This window comes from Ostrea edulis, chromosome 9 (assembly GCF_947568905.1).
Source record: "Ostrea edulis chromosome 9, xbOstEdul1.1, whole genome shotgun sequence".
Classification (NCBI taxonomy): domain Eukaryota; kingdom Metazoa; phylum Mollusca; class Bivalvia; order Ostreida; family Ostreidae; genus Ostrea; species Ostrea edulis.
In genome coordinates, this window is record NC_079172.1 from 18,501,921 (window position 1) to 18,529,779 (window position 27,859).

General features: G+C 34.8%; 1 protein-coding gene across 4 annotated transcripts; it reads left to right on the forward strand.

Moving 5' to 3' along the window:
- Window positions 1–1,433: 1,433 nt before the first annotated feature.
- On the forward strand, window positions 1,434–27,837 carry LOC125658898 (trimethyllysine dioxygenase, mitochondrial-like). 4 transcript variants are annotated; one of them, XM_048890343.2, is made up of 7 exons: window positions 1,434–1,463; window positions 15,482–15,607; window positions 19,876–20,309; window positions 21,558–21,781; window positions 23,911–24,086; window positions 25,532–25,756; window positions 26,750–27,837. In XM_048890343.2, coding segments are annotated over exons 2-7 (1,335 nt in total). In that variant the 5' UTR covers window positions 1,434–1,463; window positions 15,482–15,605; the 3' UTR covers window positions 27,024–27,837. The 4 variants fall into 4 exon arrangements, with proteins under 4 accessions (XP_048746300.1, XP_048746298.1, XP_056004709.1 ...); XM_048890341.2 differs by having other exon boundaries at window positions 1,456–1,538; XM_056148734.1 differs by lacking the exon at window positions 1,434–1,463 and adding an exon at window positions 9,698–9,848.
- Window positions 27,838–27,859: the final 22 nt, after the last annotated feature.

Consider the following 27,859-nt stretch of genomic DNA (forward strand, 5'->3'; position numbering starts at 1 on the left):
TCTTGTAATTCGCCATAGTTATTTTGCAAAAGAAATGAAGTTTGTGATCATACATTTTAAATGTTGTATCGGCGTTTTAATTCAACATTTTCTATATTAATGATTTGATACATTTCTGCCAGCATTTCCCCTTACGTCGTCTTTGGCATACCGTACCCAATAATCTAGGTATCGGCTTGCTTCAACAATATCGTATGGTTTTCATTTGATTTTGATATCAAATATTAAATGTTTCAAATCTGGAATGTTAAACTTAAACAAGCAAAAAAGAAGAAAAAGAAAACAACAACAACAACAACAACCCCCCCAAAAAAAAAACAACAACAAACAACCCCACCCCCCCACCCCAAAAAAAACCCATAGATCTATAAACTTTTGATATCTATAAATTTATATGTAAGGGAACAATCTAAAGTGCTGTTCAAAATAAAGTTGTTGGGTTTTTTTCAATATTTCAAACGCGTTGTTATATAAAAAAAAAAAATTATAGGATCATTAGTAAGTTTTATCATCGAGTAAATTGTCGTATCATTTTCGGACTCTTGCAACAAGATTGTCACAAAACGGAAAGAGAGTTTGATTGGAAAATGATACAATACTTGAAGTTACTACAATGACAATAATTATGCTTTTGTAATGGATTTCATAACAATCCTATAATTTCATATTGTAAGCTATTTGAGGAACAAACCACGACAATTGGGCTTTCTTCTTCTATAAAATGGAATATAAAATAAATTACATCTTTTATAGATTCGGGATAAATGAAAGTGTCAAGTCATCAAGGTACTTTTTTTTTTGTGTCTTTTTTTTCCGGTCTCGTAACACATCTTGGATACTTGAATTCTTTATATGATCATAATCATATTTACAAATGCATCAATTCATTCATAGCTTGCCAACTACATAATGTTTGAAAATGTATGCTTTTATCATTTGACGAAGAATTTTGTAACGAAGATTTAATTTTTATTCGTTAAAAAGTAAAGTAAATTTTATTTAAAGTCGGCACTATATACATTCAACAAATCAAACACTAGCTCTGTAGAACTTTTTGACCGACTATCACATACATGTATATCAAAGATACATAGCATGCATGTACACATATACACAGACATATCACAGATTAACAAAAGAATACAAAATAAAAACAAAACATTTCATGCAAGAATATACAGATACAAAAGCATAAGAGTTAGAGGAAGAAATAAAATACTACAAGCAAGAGTAGAAAGTATATAAAAATCAATAAAATGATTAGCAACAATTTTTGGAACTGAATCTTTTTCTTTTAGATGAGACATAAAAACTTTACAATTCAATATATTAGAATATATTTCATGAAGCAGCACTCCGTATTGCTGAGGTAAGCGAGATAACCGCAACTGAGATGATCTTTCCGGATAAACCAGAAAATTTGCAGTTTACTTTTATCAAAGTACATCCTGTTTTGAGGAAAGGTAAGTCATAAAAGTTGCAGTTTCTGAATTTGATAAATTATATTGACTGAGCGCAAGTGCAGCAAAAACAAATTGGTACAATGTATATCATTACTTTGTATTTTTGGTTTCAAAACAAACTCCTTCTAGATATTGATTTTTATTACGAGAGGCCGCGATAATTTTAGTTTTACCTGTAGTTTCACTTCTGTTTGAAAATGACTGTCGTCATTACTAAGTTTTTCGGGGGAGGGACTTCCCCTTTCCTTCCAAAATTCTTAAAAAGCTCTACACCCGGAATCCAGTGACCCCAGGGAGAGAGGATACAATTGAATTCACGAATTTACGCTTTTTGTTTTAAAATAAAACAGCAGGTAAACTTGACAAGATTATATCATCTCAGGAAAAGTTTATCAATAACAATCAATTCAGCAGGTTACGAAAATTTATTTTGGGATAAAATCCGTGTAACATGTGACGACAGAAAAGGATATCACTAAGTTTTAATTTATTTTCATTGAAGTTTCATTCATTCATACCACAGAAGTCAACAGTTTTAGGCCAAAATTAAAAAGGAGTTTGTTTGCCATCGCGCGACCGACCCATTTTTAACCCCCCGACTGGAAAGTTTTTAATGACATAATTTCGGCCATGATTTTTTTTCCACTCGATTTTCCGACTTCTGTTTTTCTTTCAAGTTCCTATCCGCATTTGGTTCATCTTCACAAGTCAAGGGTTATTGATTCGTTACCTCGCACCATGCTCGCATCAGTCACCAAAACACGGGTTTGGGACAGGGGATGACGCAATAAGCTAAAATCAAATCATCCAATGAGATTCCTCGTTTAAGATGCAAGTTTGGAAAGAGCAAAAACAGAAAGTAAACAATGATCTTTGTGGGGTACTTTTCTTAACATCAAGAACATTGCGTGTTGTTTTTATTTTGTAACGAGATAACTAATCAATAGCCCTTGACTTGTGAAGATGCGTTTGGTTTTGTTTTTAGTTTTGTTCTTTGCGGCATTTTGTAAATCGCCGCAATTTTAAGCGCTCAAATGATCGATTGGGCACATGGCATACTGGTAGAATTTTATCAATCCGACGAGGCATCATTTGATAATTATGGACACAAACAACAACTGTGTCCAATGAAAATGTAAATGGGTGCCCCGAATATTCGGAAATGCCCACAATTTACTGAAATGCCCCCAGGAATTAATTTTCGAAATACCACCTAAAAGTATCGAAATTCCCCTCTAATTACATGTACAGTGAAACTTATCTAAACCGGCCAGCTGTCGGACCGAAAAAAACGGCCGGTTTAGAGGGGTGGACGGTATACCGAGAATTTAGCATTTAGAGACATTTCAGCTCAATTTTTATTAGATATTTCATTGACATACTACAAACCATATAATATGGTGTTCAAGGACCATTATTTCACTATTGGAAATAAAACAAAATAATTTACTAACATGTTTATTTTCAATTTATAGCACCAAAACTAATTAAACATGAATAAACATTTTTACAATGACATGCATAAATAATGGAAAACATTCCGTTTAAATAAAACTGCATTTGATATATGTATAGAAATCTGTAGACTAGCAGTATTTATGTAGAATTTCGGCTTATGTTTTAATTTTTAATAAACAAAGCAAACACAGCCATTTGATTGCTGTAATTAATACACAGAGTAGGTACTGCTCACTTTGATATGGGGATCTATGATCAATTATCCGTGGAGATCAAATTAGTCCGCTTGTACTTACAGGTAATTATTACAAGAAATAGTCTTGCTGCAATCATCTAATTTTAACTAAAAATTTATAACAGGATACATAAAGAAAACACAGAGGCTTATTATTGGAATTCCTCTTACCTATAGAAACTCTGTTTACGTCCATTGCTTAACAAATTTGTTTTGGCGTTTTTGAAAAGTACAGTAGTAAATATATAATTTTAATTTTGATGTTTCTTAGGAATTTTAAGTCTATGGAAACCCCCAAAAATCATTTATCTATTGAAAATTATCATTAACAGTCATGGGTTTGTTGTTTATTAACTACCGCTTATATCCATGGTGCAACAATATGGCGTATTGATTGTATTCATTCAATATGTGCATATCTGTTCATAACATATCCTACAGAAATTTGAAAGGGTCACTTGGATTAGCCAAGCACCAATTAACACCCTGGACATCACAGGTAAACTATAGAACTTATAGAGGCCACTTGTGTTTTTCACACCTCCAGTTGATAATTTCCCACCTGGCCAGTAGGTCAGTCATTTTTCACACCTGGCCTGTCTTAATCACCCCTCTGGCCAAAATTTTCTAGTCTTCAAATAGTGGCCAGTATTATAAGGGTAAATTACACATGTTTGTTAACAAATGTACTTTAAAAAGTGGCCGATGTCCGATTTTCAGGGGTGGTCGGTTTTGTGAGACTTTCTTTGTAAGGAAATGTTAAGGTTTCTGCCGGGACTTTGAAAATCGGCCGATATTCAGGGAGAACCGGTTTTCTGAGGGGCCGGTTTGGAGAAGTTTCACTGTATATACATTAATGCAGATTAAGTTTATATACAGGGTGATCCAAAACATGTTACACTTTTAAACTGTTATAAAATTTTAATACCTTAAAGACCCAAAAAAAAACACCATAGGGTTGCTCCACGGATGACTGAATGTGGGCGGAGCTTATCCATGGTCAATGTTATTTACCTGGAATTTACCTGGCCAAGAGATCAGTTATTGTGTATATTTTTATGATATACACAGGAAATTTCTCAGGTTATTACAAATTATGCTTAGTGTCTTGATTTGTGCCAAAAAAAAAAAAATTAAAATTTCTACCTACATGCATACCGCATTTCTATTTCCCGTAAACCTTCAAACTTGGTCATATTTATGTATTGCAAATGACAGGTTTAGCCCATTTCTAAACCTTTGCTTTTTAAAACTTCTAATTAAATTGTTATATATCGTATATAAATAATTTCCTAAATATAATATTACCCGGCGTGTCCTGGGAGTTCGCGGTGTCGTGGGTGTAGTAGGTAAAATATCCATGTTTCGAGAGAATGAATAAATCCAAGTAGATCTGTGTACATGTACAACCAAATGAAGAATGGTCAAGATACCCCTCAATATGGGCTGTCTGTAGGGTTTCTGTAGCTGTAGTGTTTGCGTAATGGTGGTATCCCAAACAGAAGCTGACACGAAGTCCCCCCCCCCCCCTCCTCTCTCTCTATCTAGGGTTTCTGTGGACATAGTGTTTGTGTAACGATGGCATCCCAAACAGAAGCTGACACGAAGTATACACCCCCTCCTCTCTCTCTCTTTAGGGTTTCTGTGGACGTAGTGTTTGTGTAACGATGGTATCCCAAACAAAAGCTGACACATAGCTAGTCTACCCCCCTTTCTCTCTCTCTCCCTTACTCTCAATCATTGACTAAATGAGTAATTATTGTCATACGTATGCAACACTATTGCCATGCCATATTATTTCATCTATATTATTGCTACAGTTTTACACATCTCTCTCTCTCTCTCTCTCTCTCTCTCTCTCTCTCTCTCTCTCTCTCTCTTTATAAACATAAAACCGTAATAAATTATAAATAGCTCAACAACTCTCTCTCTCTCTCTCTCTCTCTCTCTCTTTTTTTATCTTTATAAATATAAAGCCGTGATAAATTATAAATAGAAATATCTCAGTAACTCTCTCTCTCTCTCTCTCTCTCTCTCTCTCTCTCTCTCTCTCTCTCTCTCTCTCTCAATATAAAGCCGTGATAAATTATAAATAGAAATATCTCAATAACTTATTTATGCTTTTTTACTGTTGTTTGATTTCTGATTGTGTAATTTATAATCCATGTGGTATCTCAAACAGAAGCATTTTTTAAACTACTGTAACAGTTTTACGCATGGGCAATATAACCATTATACATGTTGATGTGCTGCGCCAATAAAGAATTGTCCATGTTTTTATAAATATAAAGCCACAATAAATCATTAATAGAAAATATTCCAATAACTTATGTTTGTTTGGGTTTTTTTTATTATTATTATTATTGTTTGATTTCTGATTGTTTAATCTATAATACATGTATAAAGATGACCAAGGTCTCTGCAAATGTCAATCAATCTAAGCTCTATTGTTAAAAGTTTGATTGACCATTGATCGCGACACAGGTAAAATTTGGGGGCGTTAACTTAAAGTTGGGTCTTTAAGTTACAATTATGAAATTTACAACATATAACAAAAAGGATTTAAATTTTTTGTCAATGCATACATTTGTCACAGCTTCCTTGTTAATCACCAAAAACTTTCTTCGGAATAATATATGTCATTTTACAACATATGTTCCAAATGACGTCCCTTTGTCTTTAACATTATTTGAACACAATTTCTGAAGTTTTTTACCACAGCTTTACATGTATCAACAGAGATTGATCTTATTTCTCGTGTAATTGCTGTTTTTAAGTCTTTTGTTGTTTGTGGGGAAGGAGAGTACACTCTGTCTTTTAGATAACCCCACAAGAAGAAATCAAGGGGGTTCAGATCGGGGGAGTGCGGTGGCCAAACATTTGCGGTACGATAAGAAATGTATTGATCACCAAACGTGTTGTCAAGCCACTGAAGAACACAACCTGCAGTGTGTGGCGTAGCACCGTCCTGTTGAAACCACACATTATCGAAATTTACAACTTTTCGTCTAAGAGCTGGTAGAAATTTTGATTTCATTAACTTTAAGTATCGTTCAGAATTTACCGTCACTGCATCGCCTTCGGTGTCTTCGAAGAAAAAAGGGCCAATTATTCCGCTTGAATTTAATGCAGCCCATACAGTAACTTTCTCACAGTGAAGGGGTTTTTCCACATAAAAATTGGGTTTCGCCGAACCCCAGAATCTAAAATTCTGTTTATTGACAACATTATTAAGATGGAAGTGGGCCTCATCGGAAAACCATATGGCATCTGTAAAATTTTCAGAGTCGGGTCTACTTAAAATCCAATGGGCAAACTCTAAACGACTTCTAATGTCTGTCTCTTTTAAATGCTGTATCACACTTATCTTGTATGGAATCAATTTTAAATCAAATTTGAGCATTCTATGAATACTAGATTTGCTAACGGTGCCATTCAGTTCATGCAATACCCGTCTAACTGATTTCAGTAATAACTCTATCAATGACATCAATGTTCTCTTTGGTACGGGCACTCCTTGGTCTCCCAATACCAGAATTGCGTCTTGTGTCATTTGTGGTGCCTTTAACTTCAAACTTCCTCACAAATCTGTAAATTAGCATTCTGTTGAGCACTTTCATTCCAGGATGTTGTTTTCTCATGGTTCTAATGACTAAAGTAGCAGATTTACACTCATAGTAAAGTTTGACAATTTCTGCCAGCTGTTCACATGAAGGTTCCATCTTGAAAATGGGATGACGTCATTATGAAGTCATAATTAACTGACTATTTAACAGAATTTCCCGAAATTTTGTCAAATAAAATTTATATTAATACACTAGATGTTGACAAAATATCTTTGTAATTGCTTTTGTTTTGATAAAGTTATAGATGATTAAAAGTGTAACGCATGTTTTGGGACACCCTGTATGTTAATCTTTTATGATAAAATGTTTTTAAATTTGTGATTGTAAATTTAGGAAATTCAGTTGTGTTCAATTCTCACATTCACGATGTTTCTAAGAAAGATAACTTTAGCAAAATTTATACATGTATATCACTGATGATTTTTTCCCCTATACAATATTTGTTTGAATTGCAAAATATATCTGAATGTTGATTTAATTCAACTTAAGCAATGTAATGATTAGGAAATAATGGTTGAACATATTCTTCTAAATGAAAGAAAAATAACATGAGTTACCTTCCTTAGATTAACACAAATTCTAATAACAAGACTTTTTTTATTAAAAATTTTATGTTATTATTTTTTCAGAGACGATATTTTACACATTGAATCAATCCCTAATCTTTCAATTTAACTTTAAAAAATTGATTTAAAGGGGAATTTCGTTAGTTCTAATGGGCATTTCGGTATTTCTGGAGGCATTTCGGAAAATCACGGGCATTTCGGTAATTCGAGGTACCACGGAGCACGGATTTAATGTATCAGAAATCGTTTGACCAACATCATTGAACATGAAATTGTGTTGAGTTTATACGAATAATGTTTTAGTTCAACAGCAATGCTACCAAGTTTCAGTTGCCTAATACATGCATGTTACATTGGCCATTGAGAGTAAAATCATGGCAACCAAGACTCTAGACAAATTTGAAAAAACAATGGACATATTCAAGACCTGGAAAACAACACCCACAAGACAAGCACCATATCAGAATAAGAAAATGATATATGAGCCATACACAAACTAATCCTGTCCATGAAGTTAAAACTGCACTTTTTAGAGAGGTTTCTGACAGTTCTGCAAGTAATTCACTGTAATAGGGTTAATTCATCAAAAGAACACAAAATATAAAAACAGAGTTTTGATATTCAATATATTTTAAGCAAAAAAAAAAAAAAAAAACCCTGACCGACCCAATATTTTTTATGACCCTCGGGCTATGGCAAACCAACATTTTTTTAAATGTGGCCTTATCAATAAACAAGAAATAAAGTTAAATAAGCAAAAACCTAGCCATGAGCTTTGCTTATTTTGACTTTATTTCTCATTTATTGATAAAATTGCTAACTCCTGTGTAGTTTAATTTGTGAACTGTGCCATGTAAATACAGTGGAGCCTCGTTAATCCGGACACTTTGGTTCCCAGCAAAATCGTCCGGATAAATGAAGCGTCTGGATAATTGAATCGCATATTTTCTATCTGTACATAAGTAACCAATATATGCCTACTTTATTGATGCATAGTGAATTAAACACATTCTATCATTGGATTTAACCATTTGCATTAGTAATGATAATGCTAACATTTACATGTATTTCAAAGCACTGGAATTTAATGTACGTGTTCAGTGTATTTGCCTCTGCTTACATTGTACATATTCATGAGCCGTACAAATAAAAATACAAAACTGTGTACCGTATGCACTAAAACAAATAATGAAGCACTTTATGTAACTATAAGTAAATAAATCATTAGTAAATAACATAATCATTTACACTTCAAACATTTCATCACACTTTTACTTCTTAAAGAGGCCGGTAATTTCCATCTGTCACGGGTTCGGCGGTCTGTTAAAACAATCTTTATCGTCCAAAGTTGATATAAAAATTTCGTGATTATCATGTCAGTTGACAACATTCTTTAACCAAAATTCCATCTGCCAGAGTTTATATTTCTTATTCTATTATTATCCAAGACAATTAATATCGGGAGAACAAAATCATTTAAGCTCATAATATCTAAACCTACTACTGCTTTGATCTAGCCACGCGCACCCATTATTTTCATGATGCGATAATAACAGAACAAAACTCGGGTGAAACTAACATTAGGGGTACATACAAAATTTAATTGTCATTTTCTTTAAAATGGTAATTTTCTCACTTCTACCCAGAGTTTAAAAAATCGAAAGCAATAAAGCTCTACAACATCGTAACAAGAATCAATCGTACACAGGTACATTCTACATGTGTGACATTCTAAACCTTAAAAACTTACTACATATACATGTGCATGAACATACATGTATATTTCACGCCAATCAACAGTATAAAATCCAAAATCTAGAAGTATAATCTACACTCTTTAGATTTGCATAAGTCGATAATCAATTTACGAATCAGTACAACTGATATGTGTAGCAGTTAAAAAATTATCATTATGGCATGATGTTTAATTTATTAATACTATTAGGCTATTGATCAAGACTATAAATAATATGCTACGGATTTATTTACAAAATTCAACACTATACGCAATAAAGATCTTATGTGCGAAAATTGGCAATACAGTGTCTCGATCGGCACGTTCTATCTAATTGACATATCACACACCACCTAATTATAGGGAGGTGTTGACAGGGTACAGGTAATCGCTTCAATTAGACAGTTTGGCTTGTTTTCTTTATAATTTACGCCTTGCTAAAATTGTCCGACACAGACCTTCCCTAAACAAAATTACCGTCCGGATTAATGGTTCAATTCTCAATGCATTTTAACGTTTTGTAGTAAAATGTGACCGTCCGGATCCGGAACGCGAATTTCCGGATTAATGATGCAAAATAACATATAAAAATTCCGTTCCCTAGAAAAATCGTCTGGAAGGTGAAGCGTCCGGATTAATGGCGTCCGGATTAACGAGGCTCCACTGTATTCACAAAATATAGAGTATTTGAAATATGTGCCATGGGATGTATGGAATATATACAATGTGTATGTGAAACCCTGAGAATTTATTGATATCATAAAGGTATGTTGATTTCGCATTCTTTTGGAGCCTTTTTATACACCGTGTGAAAGGTCATATAAGCTAATGAACATGGCAATTGCTACTAGAAATTCAATCATTTGTTATGAAAACTTTCAAAGAAAACTGTAGTTCTAACATCAGTGTAACATGTGAAACAGATGATTTTGTGTTTAGGTATTAATAATTTTTTACTGAAAGCAGTAGGATTTTAGCAGCACTTTTTTAAAAACTATGGGTGCTTTACCGTCATTATCGTCAGTTAGAACAATGTTTAAATCCTGGGGTAGTGTGTAACTTTACATTTTCTATTAAGGTACATTCGTGATCTATTTATAACGGCTATGTAATGATGTCCTACGGAAGCACATGTTTGTCATGTTGTTTTGATACAAAATGTTCTCATATAAACACCTAAAATAGTTTTTAAAAGTTAGTTGCTCCCTCCCATTGTGCAATTTACGTGCATAAATGGAGTATGATCTGCCTTAACATACCCACGTGTTTACTGTAGATAGTCAATGTAATGCAACCTCTAGTGATGATTTTTCAATTGTCAAAAACATTTGTTTCAACACTAATGCATGTAGCGACAGACTGAGAGTCAAAATGAATTTTAAAAATTTGTCTTGTCTAAAGAAAATAAATATTTCAATTCATTGAGAAAGAAAAATCCAAGTTTTTCTGCTATAGATATAATGAACAAAAACTATTTTGGCTACTCAACTTAAAAGAGAAAGAAATTCTTGATCTTATATATATGTATTTATAGGAATGTCAAATAGTAGTCGAGTACTTGAGACTTTTTTGAAGAGTTATCTGACCTTCGTAAAAATAAGAAAATTCATATTTTCATAAAGAGAAAGTGTATGTATCATTTTTCCAAGAGATTTGTATGAAAAATATAATTTTTTAAACAAATATTTTGATAAAGCATGCTCTTCAGACTTGAACGTAAAATTCTAGGTCAAATGATTTTTTATCCAGCAGTAATCAAAATTCTGAACATTCTTATTGTGGATTATTGTTATTTGATGAACTCTTCAAAATGATACCATGATAACAAAAATCCCACCAACCATTTATGAGATATGAAATATAGTCGTTTCACATTGATTACGTTAAATTCTTAATTGGTCGTTAAAACCTGGCATTCTTAATTTTATTCATTCTATCATAAGTTCCACCTTCGTCTTGTAAATCCTATTTTGTGTCATTGCATTTTTCATTTTTATGTTTCGATATTTGAGATTCTCTGAACAATTAATTTTCTGTTTTGTTTTGATTGTAGCTTTTCATGATTTAGTTTCTGAGTAAACTCTAAAAATATACACTGAGAGTCAGTACAGTAAAAAGATTGGAAATTCACAATGCAGTGAGCTTCAGTGATGTTTCTTACTGATGTCAACTGCATCAGTCATTGTAACATTGACTAAAGTTTTAGCTCGAGCTATTGATTTGGAAAACTTTTTTGTTTGATGTAGTGATTTTTCTACATTTTTCACAAGGGTCCTGTGGCTTTCGAATTGGGAAAAATTGTCGACATTTCAGTCAAATTGGGAAAAATCAATTTTATCGTAAATAAGTTTTAAAATCATATCAAACATTATATTATTTTTATTTTACACATCTAATTTTCTTTTACCTTCTAAAATTTTCAACTATTCTATCCAAATCATAATTTGCATAACTCTTTGTTAAGTCGTATGTATATAATTCACATCGAATGTTTATATTTTTCAAATACATTTTTCTTTCATAATTTTATTATTGGGAAAAATGCAAGCTAAATTGGGAAAAAATTGACAATTTTTAGGAGGTGAAAGGGCCAAAATTCGGACCCAAAATGGACCTTAAAAAATCACTGGGGTGTTAAATTACCTTCTTACGACTATTGTGGTACTTACATGAGGGTTAATTTGCTGCTGTGATATAAAGTTCTCTTAATGACCGCATAATAATTTTCCCTTCAATTTCTGAGCATTTGTAGATCATGGATTGCATAGCACAATCAATCGAATTAGCAATGTTTGTTTACATCCATGTTGTATATGTAATTTATAATTTAGCATTGGTCATGATCTTGTTTGCTTTAGTCACTTTACACAGGCATAATACACTAAAATTATAAATCCCACTAGGGATGTACGATTTACTGGTATATTGGAATATCGTGATAATTCGTCCCACGATACGAGGGAGAATTTTATCATCATCATAGTTTGTGATTCATGAATTTGTTTATTATTTGATCTGATTTTTAGTTATTTGTTTCATTACTGTGAGTGAGTTACACTTTACTTCTAGAAAATGAATGTTTAAAATAAAATGAATTTGGCTTTTTTGCACTTTAACACCAAAGCAGTAATGAAAATAACACAGAATTAAGGAAAATCGGAATGTCCTAAAATATAATGACCATATCATTATGATATTGTGAAAAAAAAAAATTGTGATATATCGCAATAAATGCAAAATTTTTGGCAATACCCATCCCTAACACACACAAAATATTCTTATCCTTGATTATCACCATTGTCGACGATGAAGTGCAAGTTGACTCTCAGGCCCTTCAGACCTTGGATATATATCTTAAGGAGGTATGCTACACCAGAGAAATTTGATGTAGATGAAAAGTGGAGGATATGTACAATAATATTTTGAAGTTGAAAATTTTCAAATTTACTTTATTTTGTCAGAAAATACAGTTTTAGTAGAAGGTAATCTGAAAAAAAATTTAAAACCCCAGCTGGACTTGAGCCTGCGACCTACAGTTCAGCAGTCAGTATTCTAACCTACTGAGCTACTCGGCTAGGTAATTAAATGGAAAAGGAAAAGTCAAATATTGCTGATATTAATTTTTTCATCCATGTTTTTAAAGGAAGTCAGCCATTATGACGATGTAGAGTACTGCCTTAATGGCCAGGCCTTTCATTTCATACCATCAACTATGTGACATTAACCTTCTCCCAGAAGAGAAAGGTCATAGTAGTTATATTAGTGTTGAGGCATCCCCATGTTGTATGAATGTAGGAACCCTTTGAAATTTTCATGGGAGTAAAGATTGAAAAAAAAATCTTTGAAGATCACAACAGCTTAACCACAATGTGACCCAGGTGAGTGATGTGACTCATTGGCCTCTTGTTTTGTGGTGTGTGTTTTTATTTGGTTTTTTATTTTTGTGGGTATTTTTCTTCAAATTATGGATTCCCTGGAGTTATCATGGGGCTAAATTCGGGAATCAAAGTTTACACAATACGTGTACATGAATATAGGGGTGGTGGGGGGTGGTGAGGGGGTTGTCTCCAGACTATCAAGGCTGTAATAGTAGCATACTAGCATTGATATTAAAGCATATATTTGTTATGTGGATTAAAATGCATTTAAGTCATTGCTCCATGGGGCAAGGTTGGGGTTATGATATTGGCCGGGTCAAAAATTTTCATGGGAATAAAGAGTGTAAAAAATCTTTTAAAATTCTTCTAAGAACAGCAGGACCATGGTGACTCAGGGCAAGTGTCATGGCCCACGGCTTTCTTAATTTATAGCTATATATGACAGAATAAGTTATAGTTGTCCCAGGGGAAAGATATTTTAAAATTATACCCCACGCATCAAAGTTGCGGGAGGTATAATGTTTTTGACCCGTCCGTCAGTCCCTTTCTTGTCAGTGCAACTCCTTTGAATTCGCTCAACAGAATTTCATGAAACTTTGTAGTTAATAAGGACATGCTGAGTAGATGTGCCAGGAAATTCTGATTCAATAATTTTTGTGGGAGTATGCCCCTTTTGAACTTAGAATTTCGAGCCCGTCTGTACTGTTCCTGTCAGCGCAACTCCTCTGAGACTGCTCAACAGAATTTCGTAAAACTTTGTAGTTAATAAGGACATGCTGTGTAGATGTGCATATTCCCAGGAAATTCTGCTTCCATAATTTTTGTGGGAGTTATGCCCCTTTTGATCTCAGAATTTCAAGCCCCTCTGTCCTATTCAGCTTCTTGTCAGCACAACTCCTCTAAGACTGCTCAACAGAATTTTGTGAAACTCTGTAGTTTAAATTATAAAGACAAACTGTTCACATGTGCATATTCCCAGGATTTTCTGATTCAATAATTTTTATGGGAGTTATGTCCCTTTTGAACTTAGAATTTCGAGCTTGTAGCATTATTCATTATGTGAGGCATTGTCAAGCAATGTTGGAGCGTGGGGTATGTGAGCTTGCTCACCTCTGATTTCTTTCATTAAATACATGTATATTTATTTGTCAAATCATTTTCTATTTTCCTATCCTTCAGTCAATATGGTCATGCACTTCAGAAACTAGCAGGGTAGTATTGGTCTGTGTATGTTGACCAATGTTATCCTGTGTATCAACAGACAATGCATAGATTATTATTAAATACCGTATTTATCTCATTGAGCATCCAGGGTGCTTAGAAAATTGGAAAAGGGGGCAGTTATTTAGTTGAAGTATTTCCAATGAAATTTTGACTGAGAAACATTTGAATAAATAGTGAATTCTAAATGAGTTACATTTTCATACTTTAAAGGGACTGATTCACGACCCCCCCCCCAAATTTAGTTTTCACTTTTAATGATCAAAATCAACTGTCTAACATGTTTAAAAGGTTTCACACAAAAAAATTAAGTTATACATTTTCACAGAAGTTCATTTTAGAGAGTTTATTATTTGTTTTATAAACAAAGATTGTGGTATGTCATTCTTTGCGAAATTATCAAAAGAAATGGATATTGATCGAAGTTATTATTATATCTATCACATTTCAAGTATTCTTCAGGTAAAATGTGTCATCTAAAAGTTGAATTTGTGACTATGCAAAATTGATATGCTTTGCAAATGTAACATCTCACTAACATATAAAGACTCGAGTCTTAAAAATTAATTTGTTCACATAACACAGAGTATAATGGCTATATATTTTAAAAATATTGCTTTTATTCTTACATCCAGAAGGTCAACATTAAATGAGATTAACATAAAAAATGAAAAATGGTGTTGTTTTTTTCAAAAATCGTAAACCAGTCCCTTCAATTCCTTTACTATATAATATACATGTAATCCACTCAGGTCTAATTCATTGATAATCAGAAAATCAAAACAACACAGTAAATACACAAAGACGTATTGCCAGTTTAAGGTCAGTTGTACTGTATCTAAATGGAGGGCTCTGAATTTTTAAGAGTCAAAAAAGTCCCAGTGGCGCTTAAAGGGGTTAGGGTGCTCAGTAGGATGAATACTGTAATGGATGATCAAAATCAACTGTCTAACATGTTTAAAAGGTTTCACACAAAAAAATTAAGTTGAATTTTGAGTGTAATCATTTTCAATGTGAGGTGTCTGTCAGGTTGACTGCATGCACATGAATGGCCTATTATTACATGCATGAACAAATTCATACAAAAAAGAAAGCAGATTTACCTCTAGAGTATGAAATAAAGCATTATATTACAAACTGCTAGTATTTTTTGCAATAAATTCATGTAGTATGAAAAAATTCCCTCATCTTAGATCATACATAACATGAAGACTGTTGTCCAAAGCATGATAAATATATTAATGTATGTGTATGTAAACAGTGTATCTGATTATTGACTGATTTGTGTTCTATATCTAGGGTAGTCTCCTGCCTAACCTCCTCAGTTATGTGACAGTGCATTCCTGATAACAAGTGTGGAGAAACTACGGCTTTGACTACCGGGTCATAGTCTTATGAGTGCACACTGAGAGAGGCAGCAACCATGTAAGTCACTAGTGAGATAGTTATACTAATGTACTTCTGATCTTGTACCGCTGGTCTTCAGCCATGTACTTCTGAATCGTGATACATGCTATCGGCTGGCTAGTATACTCAGTAGTACATTTGTATAGGTGTGAAATATACACATACACACTCACATAATAGTGTGTTAAAGAGTTAAAGTCTTGGTAAATTATCTTCATTATGCCTTTAGAATTTGTGTAAATGTGAGTAATATCTGTGTATACTAATGTATTATAATAATTCAACATGCCATGTCTACACTTACAACTGATTAACCTGTGTGTGCCATAAGATACAATAAACTTCTAATTGATTTTGGACAATTTGAGCACGGTGTGTCAGTGCCTATGTTATAGTGGCTTTAACCACTAGCTGCCTTTTCAGGGAGTATACTTCATATAAAAATCGTAAATTCATTAATATCTATCTAATAATGAATAAAAATAAAACATCCTCTTTACAGTAATCAAGATTTATATTTATAAAAATCTTTTATTCAGAACTTTTATGCACGTTCTGAAACAGTAAAAATTATTTGCCGATGAGCCTATATATACATCAAAGCTTCAAACATAATGTATATTGAATGTGTAAATGAATTCATTTAAAACTGAAATTAAAATACAATTTCACAAAATAAACCTATATCTAAGGCTCATATTTCATATTTTACATTTTGTGGCCACCTTCTTGCATATTTACTTCATAATCGACTATTCTGGATATATTACTGTTGCATGTATCTGACGAGCAGAAAAGCAGATTAATGTTACTCTGATTAACGTTTGTCAAAATTATCTAACTAGGATGACACGTATAACCTTTTTTATGCTCCCTGAAAAATTTCGAGGGAGCTGAGGGAGCATGCATTTAGTCGCCGTCGTGTCTTTCCGTCTGAGCTCATATCTCCTTAAACCTTTCATCAGAAATTGATATAATTGATCACAAATGTTCCTTGAGACAAGGACTTTTGGACCAAGGTCTTTCAAGGTCATTTTGGAAAGGTCAAGGTCACTTGGAACATATAAAAGTTCCTTATTTCAACAGTTTTTGATATAAAAGTTCCTATATCCTAAACCTTTCATCAGAAATTGATCATAATTGATCACAAATATTCCTTGAGACAGGGACTTTTGGACCAAGGTCGTTTTTGAAAGGTCAAGGTCACTCAGAACATATACCTTTGATGAGGAAAAAATCTTTATTTCAACAGTTTTTGAACAGGTATTGATCATGCATATATCACACAAATAAGTAATAGGGAAATAACTCCCAGACAAAAGTCACTCAAGGTAATTTTTGTAAAGGTCAACATCATTCAACATGTACATATACCTTACATATGAAAAAAAAAATTCAATAGTTATTGATTATTCCTTATGAATTAGTTGATTGGTTAGATATAATTTGGGGAGGTAGACAGACTGAAAGTCACAGGACAAAAGTTAAAAAATTGGTAGGACAAAACGTCACATGACAAAAAGTCACAATGATGACTTTTGACCAGATAGGATAAAAAGTCACAGCTAGGACAAAAAGTCACAAAAGTGACTTTTATACCACATTTAGCTCTTTCAGTTCCTTATTAAATATTTTTTTTGAAGATTAACTTGTTTATATAGCAATTTTATTCGATGAAAGGTGAAGATAATGAAAGTACAAATATAAAGTATTTTTAGGTCACCTGAATTCATTCAGGTGACCTATTGCTATCTGTTTTTGTCCGTCGTCGTGCGTCGTGCATTAACATTTGAACATTTTCAGCTTCTTCTCTGAAACCCCTGAACCAATTTCAACCAATTTTGGCATATAGCATCTGTGGGTGGAGGGGAACAAAAATTGTGAAATTCATGGTCCCTGCCCCCCTGGGGCCTGAGGGGTGGGGCAAAAACCATCAAAATGAGTGTAATTTTAAAAAATCTTCTTCTTTACTCCTGGACATCAAGAAACCAAACTGTGGGCATAATTATAATGAGCGTTGAGCCCTCTACCAAAATTGTGAAATTCATGGCCCCTGGGGCAGGGGTTCTTGTGTTAGGGTGGGGCTCTATTGGTCATATAGTGAAAATGTAGAAATTCTTTGAAAATCTTCTTCTCTGTCTCTGGGTATTAAGTAGACAAACTAATAGCATGGTAATGATGAGCAAGGATGCCTCTTTATACCCCCCGCCACAAGTTGTGGGGGGGGTATACTGGAATCGGGTTGTCCATCTGTCCGTCCGTCCGTCCGTCCGTCTGTAGACGCAATGGTTTCCGGGCTCTAAAGCATTATCCTTTCCACCTACCGTCACCATATCATATATATGGACTACCCATGGGATGAAGATGTTCCCTATCGATTTTGGGGTCAAAAGGTCAAAGGTCAAGCGCACTGGACATTGAAGTAACAGTATGGTTTCCGGGCTCTAAAGCGTTATCCTTTCCACCTGCAGTCACCATATCATACATATGGACTACCCATAGGATGAAGATGTTCCCTATCGATTATGGGGTCAAAAGGTCAAAGGTCACGCGCACTGGACATTGAAGTAGCAATATGGTTTCCGGGCTCTAAAGCATTATCCTTTCCACTTACAGTCACCATATCAAACATATGGACTACCCATGGGATGAAGATGTTCCCTATCGATTTTGGGGTCAAAAGGTCAAAGGTCAAGTGCACTGGACATGAAGTAACAATATGGTTTCCGGGCTCTAAAGCGTTATCCTTTCCACCTGCAGTCACCATATCATATATATGGACTACCCATGGGATGAAGATGTTCCCTATTGATTTTTGGGTCAAAAGGTCAAAGGTCATGCGCACTGGACATCGAAGTAGCAACACTCAGAAAAGAGGTAGTTTATACCTATTACCAACACCCTTTGGGAGATTGGGGTAAGCGGGGGGTATTCTTAGTGAGCATTGCTCACAGTACCTCTTGTTAAAAATTGTGAAATTCATGGCCCCTGGATCAGGAGTTCTGGTGCTAGGGTGGGGCTCTATAAGTCATATAGTGAAAATGCATTATTTCTTTGAAAATCTTCTCTGTCTTTGGGTATTAAGTAGACAAACCAATAGCATGGTGATGATGAGCAAGGATGCCTCTTTCAAAATTGTGAAATTCATGGCCCCTGGGTCAGGGGTTCTGGTATTAGGGTGGGGCCCTATTGATCATATAGTGAAAATGCATTTTATTTCTTTGAAAATCTTCTCCTCTGCTGCTGGGTATTAAGTAGACAAACCAATAGTATGATAATGATGATCAAGGATGCTTCTTTCAAAACTGAAATTTATGGCCCCTGGGTCAGGGGTTCTGGTGCAAAGGCGGGGCTGACCACATAGCTATTCAATGTTTCTTCCATCCAAAAGTAAAATTCTTATATTTAAACACAAACCTAATTCAAACATTGGAAGGTTGTTACATGATACTCAGGTGTTCTTTTTTAAAATCTAATTCATATTTTACAATAAACAGGATAAAAGGAATAAAAATTTAGTAATAATTATCAACTTATTATTATTAGAATTTAAAGTTTGAAATTGAATATTAAATTCTCATAGAAAATATAACATTTTACACATATATTTTCTTAAACTTTACAAAAAAAGAAAAGATTTTTTTTTCTTCAAATTTATATAAAAATCAATATTTTCTTATAAACTGTGGCTTTTTGTCCTGTAACTTTTTGTCCTACTTTCATAAAATTTCTAATTGTGACTTTTTGTCCATGGCCATTTTGTCTGTGACTTTCTGTCCTACATTCTTTGCGAAATAAATTTTGGCGGACAAAGAAGATTCATGTCTCTTGCAAATACTGAAGTCGCAATTGGGTGCATATTTAAATTGGCAAGTGAAATTTTGGGGGAAAACCATCTCACCGCTAAAATACAGGTAAGCCAAATTTATCACCCTGGGGAAAGAAGTCGCTATACGACACTATGATGAATTGGACTGATCGACAGACAGACACACACACACACTGATGAATTGGACTGGTCTACAGACACACACACACACACACTGATAAATTGGACTGATCGACAGACACACACACTGATAAATTGGACTGATCGACAGACAGACACACACACACACTGATAAATTGGACTGATCGACAGACAGACACACACACTGATAAATTGGACTGATATGTTTTCCTGCTGGTTCGACTGCTGGTAAACACCATACTACTGGGAAAATGCTGAAAAGTTGTGTTTGAATTAATTCACAACTACTGTAGTACACAATTATTATCTTTTATAGGTCAGGCAGTGTGAAACTCCTTCAAAGAATACACAAATCTAATATATTGAGGCTACTGAATAGATCAAAGTCTTATGAACAGATTTCCTCCCTACATAGTTATGTCAGGAAATCTTCAGCTCTTCAAAAACGGCATCTTTTCGAATCTAGATTTAAAGGATCGGCTTGGCAGTATGCTGCGCAAAGGTCCCATGTCAGCTCAGTGTCACTGCAGGGTTCAAGAAACAAAGATGTGACTCTGAATCAGGAGGGATTGCTGTTATGTTATGGACACTATAACCTGGATCTTCCTTATGTTTGGCTAAGAGATCATTGTCGATGTGATGTTTGCTATAATCACGAAACATGCCAGAAGAATGTGGATAACTATAAGCTGGATTTGGACATCAAACCTACCCTTGTCACATTTGATGGAACAGTACTGACTCTAGAATGTAAGCAAGTTTTTACTTCATGACAACTTCAGGGTAGCACTTCTGTGTATTGTAAATCTTTAGATCAATATCTGGAATGGAACATTTGTAATTTAATTAATATGTATACTGAGAGTGTGACCGTTTGAGTGAGCGCAGCTACATATATATTATGTAAAGTTGAGGAAACAGAAAGAGCCTATTTTAGGTCTCTACCATGGTTTTGTGTTAAAATATGAATAATCACTCCATTTTAATATAAAGATCTTCTCCTTTATTTGTGAACATCTTGCAGATGAACTGGGTTTTTTGAAGATTATGATAATTGAAAATAAGATTATGACAATAAAACTTGTAATGGAATTAAGCCTCTATCGAGGAAGTGAAATTCATGGCCCCTGGTTCAGCAGTTTAGGCCTAGGGACAGGGCTATAAAAGTTCTTATTATACTTTCATGTAAAATACTCGAACAGAAAACACGCGCCCCAGGGTGATAGTATCTAGCAACGGGTAACAGTACTTGACAACGGGTGATATTATACAAAATTATCACATGCGTCAAATTTATGCGCGTACGGTTCGCCGTAGATTGCTAGACGACGTCGTTTGAGCGTTTGTAATAAACACGAGTACCCACATCGAAATACGAAATATCGCATGACAGTGATTGATCAAATGTCAACAGACGTAAGTTTTTCTGCTTTCCAGTTTACATAACATTCAGTATAATAAAACAAATATTGCATGTAGTTAGGGTAACATTGAAATTTTCACCCCTCGAGAAACCATTGTCAACCTCGGCTGCGCCTCGGTTGACAATGGTTTTCTCGGGGTGAAAATTTTCAATGTTACCCTCAACTACATGCAATATTTATATAATATACTGTAGACTCCTTATTTTACATTTTAAAATATAGCGAAACGACTTGTACATGTATACCTCAAATCGCATGAACATGAATTCACGTTTTGTCTGTTAATCAAGAGTGCTTACATGCATTTTAGCAATAGAAAATTAAAAGAAGGTAATTTTATTTCGCAAATTCCGCAATAATTAATTCCTCATATATATTTAGGAATCTATAGTATTTAAAATGCATTAGATTTTATTCATTACAAATAAGATTGCACATTTTATATTTAGATGATAATCCTTGAAACTGTTGGGTGTTCTGATTTAAAAAAGAAAACTGGAGTGCAGTAAAAGATTTCACCCACAAAAACCATCCATAGTATGGTATAGATTAACGTTAAATTCTGTATGAACAGGGCCAGATAAGCACCTGACAAGTTACAATATTGACTGGCTGTTGGAGAACTCCTACCACGATCAACACAACGACAGGGTGGAGAAGCTTCTGTGGAACAAAGACGTGATGACCGCGACAACGGAGCAGCCAATGGTACCCTGTAAAGATTTCATGCATTCAGAGAGTGGCCTCAAAGCTCACGTGAAGAACCTCTTGAAATTTGGATTTTCTATTGTGACAGAGGTAGATTAGCATTTTAAAGTAAATCATAAAGTGAAAATAGATTGATATATGACTCAACTCATAGAAATAAAACTCGCAGTGTTCAAGTTCTGATCAATCATTGTCTGATGTGTGCATATTTCTGTCTGGCATCAACTTTTCACCTATTATTAAAAAAAGTGCAGGGTTAATTTCTGCGATCAAATCATCATCATCATCATATCCAGTTTATTTGTTGATCAGGCCATCAATTAATCCTCTGTTGAGGGTGGGGCCTGACTGTCCGGTCTCGATCTAAGTCTTCCTCTCCATTCCTGTCTGTGATGAGGGTTGACGGAATCCATACCCAGGGTTTTTCTATCCCGCTTCACGACATCCTCCCAAGACAGTTTGAGTCTGCCAGTGGTCCTCTCCGCTGGTATGTTCAGTAGTCGGACTTGAGCAATCCAGCCAGTGCTGCGCTCAACGTGCCCCAGCCAACGCAGTCTGCTCTTCTGCATGATGTCTGTGAGGCTTTTTAAGTTGACTTGAGCGAGGAGGGATTCAAACGGAATGGTCTGCTCAGGCTTCACCAAACAGATCCATCTTATCATTGCTTTGTCGTTACGCTGCAATTTCTTTTTAGTGTTAGCAGAAACAGCCCAAGTTTCGGAGCCATACATAATCACACTTCTGACACATGAGGAGTAGACACGCCCTCTAGTAGCTGTTGGTAGGACATAATTATAAATATTTATTGAATGACTTTTCAACACTTTACACGACCATTCCTCATGATAAATTAAAGACTAAACTTTTTGACATCATAGACAGTTGCTTCTTCAACAAAAATGGAAAACGCAAATATTCCTATCTAGTGATCAGTCATTCAAAAAATTACTTTGTTAAATGCCACTCTGATTCCAAGCTCAAGTACTCTAAAGTTGAAATAAAAAATATGCTGGAGTTCCTCATTGACAATATCTTTGTGATCTTTGGTGATCAGGTCTTTCAACAGTCAGTTGGAATTCCCATGGGCACAAATTGTGCTCCTTTGTTAGCTGACCTGTTTTTATATTCCTGCAAAGCAGAATTTATTCAAAAACTTCTATGTGAGAAGAAAAAATCTCTTGCTGTGGCCTTCAATTCGACAATTAGATATATTGACGACATTATCTATTAACAATAATAATTTTCATTTATATGTTGATTCAATATATCCCAGTGAACTCGAAATAAAAGGCACCACAGAGTCATCCACCTCTGCTTCATACTTGGATATTTTATTGAAAGTAGATATTAACGGCAAACTAACAACTCAACTGTAAGACATTAAATGGGATGCTTTCAGCTTCTCCGTCGTCAGCTTCCCATATTTATGTAGCAATATGCCATTATTACTTGCATATGGTGTTTATATCTCTCAACTGATTCGATATGCAAGAGCTTGTTCTGCTTATGGTCAGTTTTTGAATTGAAGCAGGCTACTGACAAACAAGTTGATGGTGCAGGGGTTCCAACAGTCTCGTTTAAAGTCAGCATTTTGCAAATTCTATGGTCACTATAACAATCTAGTTTGCCAATACAACCTATCATTGGGTCAAATGCTGTCTGACGTGTTTCATACCCATTGTTAGGCCATTCTTGGGACCCTGATTTTGACTACGGAAAACTCTGTTTACCTGATCAAGATAAAGGGCTCACGGTGGTTGTGTTCGGTTGATAGGGGATGTTTACTCCTCCTAGGCACCTGATCCCAACTCTGGTGTGTCCAGGGGTCCGTGTTTGCCCAGCAATCTATTATGTTTTGCTTACAGGAGTTATAAGATTGATCACTGTTCGTTATCTTCACCTCTCATGTAACGACTCCTACAGAACTATTTCGTGATTGTTCCTGAAGTTGTGCTGCATTATATATACACTAAAGAAAGGCTTAATGCACACACTCCCTGCATACATGTGGCTGTAATTATTATGTTAGTTGATGTAACAATCTTATTCTATGAAAGAACATAATAATCTACAATGAATGTCACTCTCAGGCAGGTGTGGATCAAGAATACTGAGTAGTGATACATACTATTACCATACTGAGTGACACATAGAGCTGTGAAGTTTGTGATTGTGGGATGCTGATGGTAATAAAAAATTACACTCTTTCTAATTAACAGGTGCCTGCTGACCACAAAGGAACACTTGCTGTATCCCAGCGACTAACTTTCATACAGCCCACTTTATTTGGCCCCTCCTGGACTTTCACCTCCAACATGGCTTTCGGGGACACGGCGTACACTACATTAGGTCTTAAGGCTCACACCGACAACACCTACTTCATGGCACCTTCTGGGCAAGTCTGTACACGTCTCTGTAGACATTACTGTATTGGCCTTAATATATGTAATTGCTTTGGGATCTAATTATGCGAGGGATACATTTTTCTTTTGATAGTATAGATAGTTCCAGGACTTACCATATACTTTAAAGCACTAGCACATTATACAAAGCCTGGGATGATTATACTCATGATAAGTGTATTGTGATGTTTAGTGAAATATCAATCTGGAACCTTATAGTTATTTTGCCTTTAAAACGGTAGTAAAGCTCATTTTGGTGGGGAAAAAATGTTCTCACCCCAAATCATATCCTTTCTAATATCATGAATTTAAAAAGGATAAATGAGTGATTTTCAATAACTTTGAAATGATTGCATATGCATCAAAATTTACATTAGGAGCCAACTTGTATAGCAGATTGAATTTTTGTTCTGGAAACAAAGATTCTGGGGATGTAATTTGAAGATTATAATTGTTTTTATTTTTAAAATAAATGTAGATAAATTCATTATTCACAGAAAATGACTTGTTTGGGTCAACTGGACTCATTTAAATTCTTTAGAATGTTTTAAATAAAACAACCTTTACTATCCCATGTAAAAATAACCAGCCTAATGGATAGAAGCAGATCATAATTTGCTGTGGTTTGATGTGTGTAAAGATAATGATAAAAATAGGCATCGACAACCAGCAGCCAGAATGAGAAGTCTGATAAGTATTTACATGTAATATAATTATATACATGTACATGTATTAGAAGATGTCCTGATAGATTTCGTATCAAGGCAACCACATAAGATAAATATATGTTATGAAAACGGTATCATCCCAGGTCTAGAAAATGTATGTTCTCATGATCATCTAAAAGGGGCACTTGCACAAGTATTTTACATTTTCCAAATAGCTGAAGTCAGGGCTCGAAATTAACATATGCCCGTCAGTCTGTGACTGGTTAAAAGTCTGGCGGACTGACTGACATTTGTTTTAGTCAGTCTGATGGGACTGGTTAATTTTCTAAAGCATAATTTTGGAAAATATATTTATGGAATCTTAAAACACACATTTGGCATGCTTTGATCTGTAGATATCAGACGAATCTGATTCGTAAATATAAATCCCACATTTAAATGTTACAATATTGTCTGAGGCATATTGAGTTAAATTTCATTTTAATAACATTAACAAAATATGTTTATTTACTTCTGGGAAACTGTTGGACTGGTCAATTTTTCTGCGGACTGGTTGAAATTATACCCCATCAGTCCGGCTGGACTGATGACATAAAAAGTTAGCTACAAGCCCTGGGAGTGGAGCTCATCAGGGTCGATCTACAAGGCTGAATGGGACAAATATTGACTAATACTGATTGCCCTTCATCACAGTAAACACTGCATTTGATGACTATAAATATACAATGTATGATTTAGGTACCCTATTTATAATTCACATTTTTCATCAGCATTCAGGTTTTCCATGTATTGGAGCACAATGGAACCGGCGGTGAAACACTTCTAGTGGACGGCTTTCATGTTGCAGAGACTCTGAGAAGAAATAACCCTGCGGAGTTTGAGTGCCTGGCTGAGACGGTGGTTCCTCATGAGTTCTATGATAAGGAACACCGTGTCAGAAGTCTGGGCACAGTACTTACTCTTCACCCAACCACCAAAGAGCTCCTTAGTATTAGGTGTGGTATTCAGTACTAGACAGAGCATATCTGAGGTCAACTGAAAGAAGTCTTGTTCTGTCTGGATGTATGCCTTCCTGTGTGAATCCAGATACAGAATTTGAACACAATTAATCGTGTTTTATCAAGCTTTTTAGCTCACCTGAGCTGAAAGCTCAAGTGAGCTTTCCTGATCCCCTGTTGTCCGTCGTCTGTCCATAAACTTTTTATATATTTTATTTCTTTTCCAGAACCACTGGGCCAATTATAACCGAACTTGGCCAAAAGCATCCTTCGGTGAAGGACTTTGTAGTTTGTTCAAATGAAGGGACAATTCCCCTTCAAAGTGGAGATAATCACGAAAATGCAAAAATAGGATGGGGTCATTTAAAAATCTTCTCCTCAAGAACCACTGGGCCAGAAGAGCTGAAATTTACTTGAAAGCTTCCTGACATAGTGCAGATTCAAGTTTGTAAAAATCATGGGTCTTGGGGGTAGGATGGGGCCACAATAGGGGATCAAAGTTTTATATACAAGTATATAGGAAAAATCTTCTCAAGAACCACTGGGCCAGAAAAGCTGAGATTTACATGAAAGCTTCCTGAGATCGTGCAGATTCAAGTTTGTAAAAATCGTGGACTCTTGGAGTAGGTTGGGGCCACAATAGGGATCAAAGTTTCACATGTGAATATATAAGGAAAATCTTGAAATATGGGCCAAGGTGACTCAAGTTAGCAATGTGGCCTCTTGTCTTCACTACAGACCACCTTGTGAGATAGATTGGTTAGAATTGTTTTAGTATTTACCAGATAGATATTCACCATGGATGATTGCAAACACAATAAATGTGAATCCTTCCAGAGAGGGCTGAAATAGGCTATGCCTGCTGCCCAATCCCACTCACTTATTAGTGAATAAAATATTGTTTAAATCAAATTAATCTTTTCCACCTGCTCTCTTACTCTGTCCGCAGGATGACCTATTTCATATGACCTATTTTGTGTTCATACTCAGGTACAATCCATACGACAGATCACCACTCCACACCGTGCCTCCAAATCAAATCAGAAGATTCTACAAAAGTTACGCAGCATTGTCAGAAGAAATCGGTAAAACCGACAACGAATTCTGGATCAAGCTAAAGCCAGGGATGGTCCTCTTTGTGGATAATTGGCGAGTCATGCATGGTCGATCAGCATTCATAGGTCAGCGAAGGGTCAGTGGGTGCTATTTACCGCGTGATGACTGGTTTGGACAAGCGAGACTTCTTGGATTCCAGAACCTGTGAACCATTTAGACATTGTTTAACTATATTTTATATACTTTTTCCCCAAGCCAAAGTGTGATACTTACCTAAAGGGATGGAGATTTATTTTGATTATACAGATCCTGCCTATTCTGTGATTATACACATGTTGATCCTGCCTGTTCTGTGATACATGACGGAATATTACTTATCTGTCAGCTATATATATGTTATAGTTATGGTTATTGCATCGAAAGTGGATTAACATGCCTAATTGAGTTCACTCAATGCAAAGGAATTTTTTTTCTTGTGCTCTTTTAAAGGAGACATTAATTTTCTTAACCTTTCATAGGTGCATAAATTTGAATGGATTTATAAAATGATAGTATAAAAAAGTAAAATCATAGTTGATTATTTGTCATTGTGATGAATTGATATTTGTCCATGAACAAGAAAAATTGAACAACAATAATTCGAATTGAACAAGCTTTCGACCATAAAATAAAGTCTGCATTTATCAAATGACAACAGTTTAGTGACAACTATTTAGCCCCACTACCATTAATAAGTGATTCTACAATACAATTGAATTTCAAAAGAAGCTAAACCATCATTGTAAAGTTTTGATCACCACAGCTAAGCTCTACCATTTTGCAAATTCATTGTACATGTACATGCTTTTATTCATTTTACCAGAGCCTGGTTTGTACTACATTCCACGCTTTTATTTCAACATACCCTTAGGCTACCAAAGCATACAAATTTCATCAAATAGCATACAGATTGCCGAGAATCACGTAGCATATCCTGGACTGTATTTTCATCAAGTAGACTTGCAATAAAATACATACATTTCTTTTGTATTTTGTTTTATATAT

Excerpts from the sequence above, each read along its gene's own strand:
- LOC125658898 (XM_048890343.2), top strand. Across the intron at positions 20,310-21,557 it reads AACAGTACTGACTCTAGAAT|GGCCAGATAAGCACCTGACA; the intron begins GTAAGCAAGTTT and ends CTGTATGAACAG. Across the intron at positions 24,087-25,531 it reads TACTTCATGGCACCTTCTGG|CATTCAGGTTTTCCATGTAT; the intron begins GCAAGTCTGTAC and ends ATTTTTCATCAG.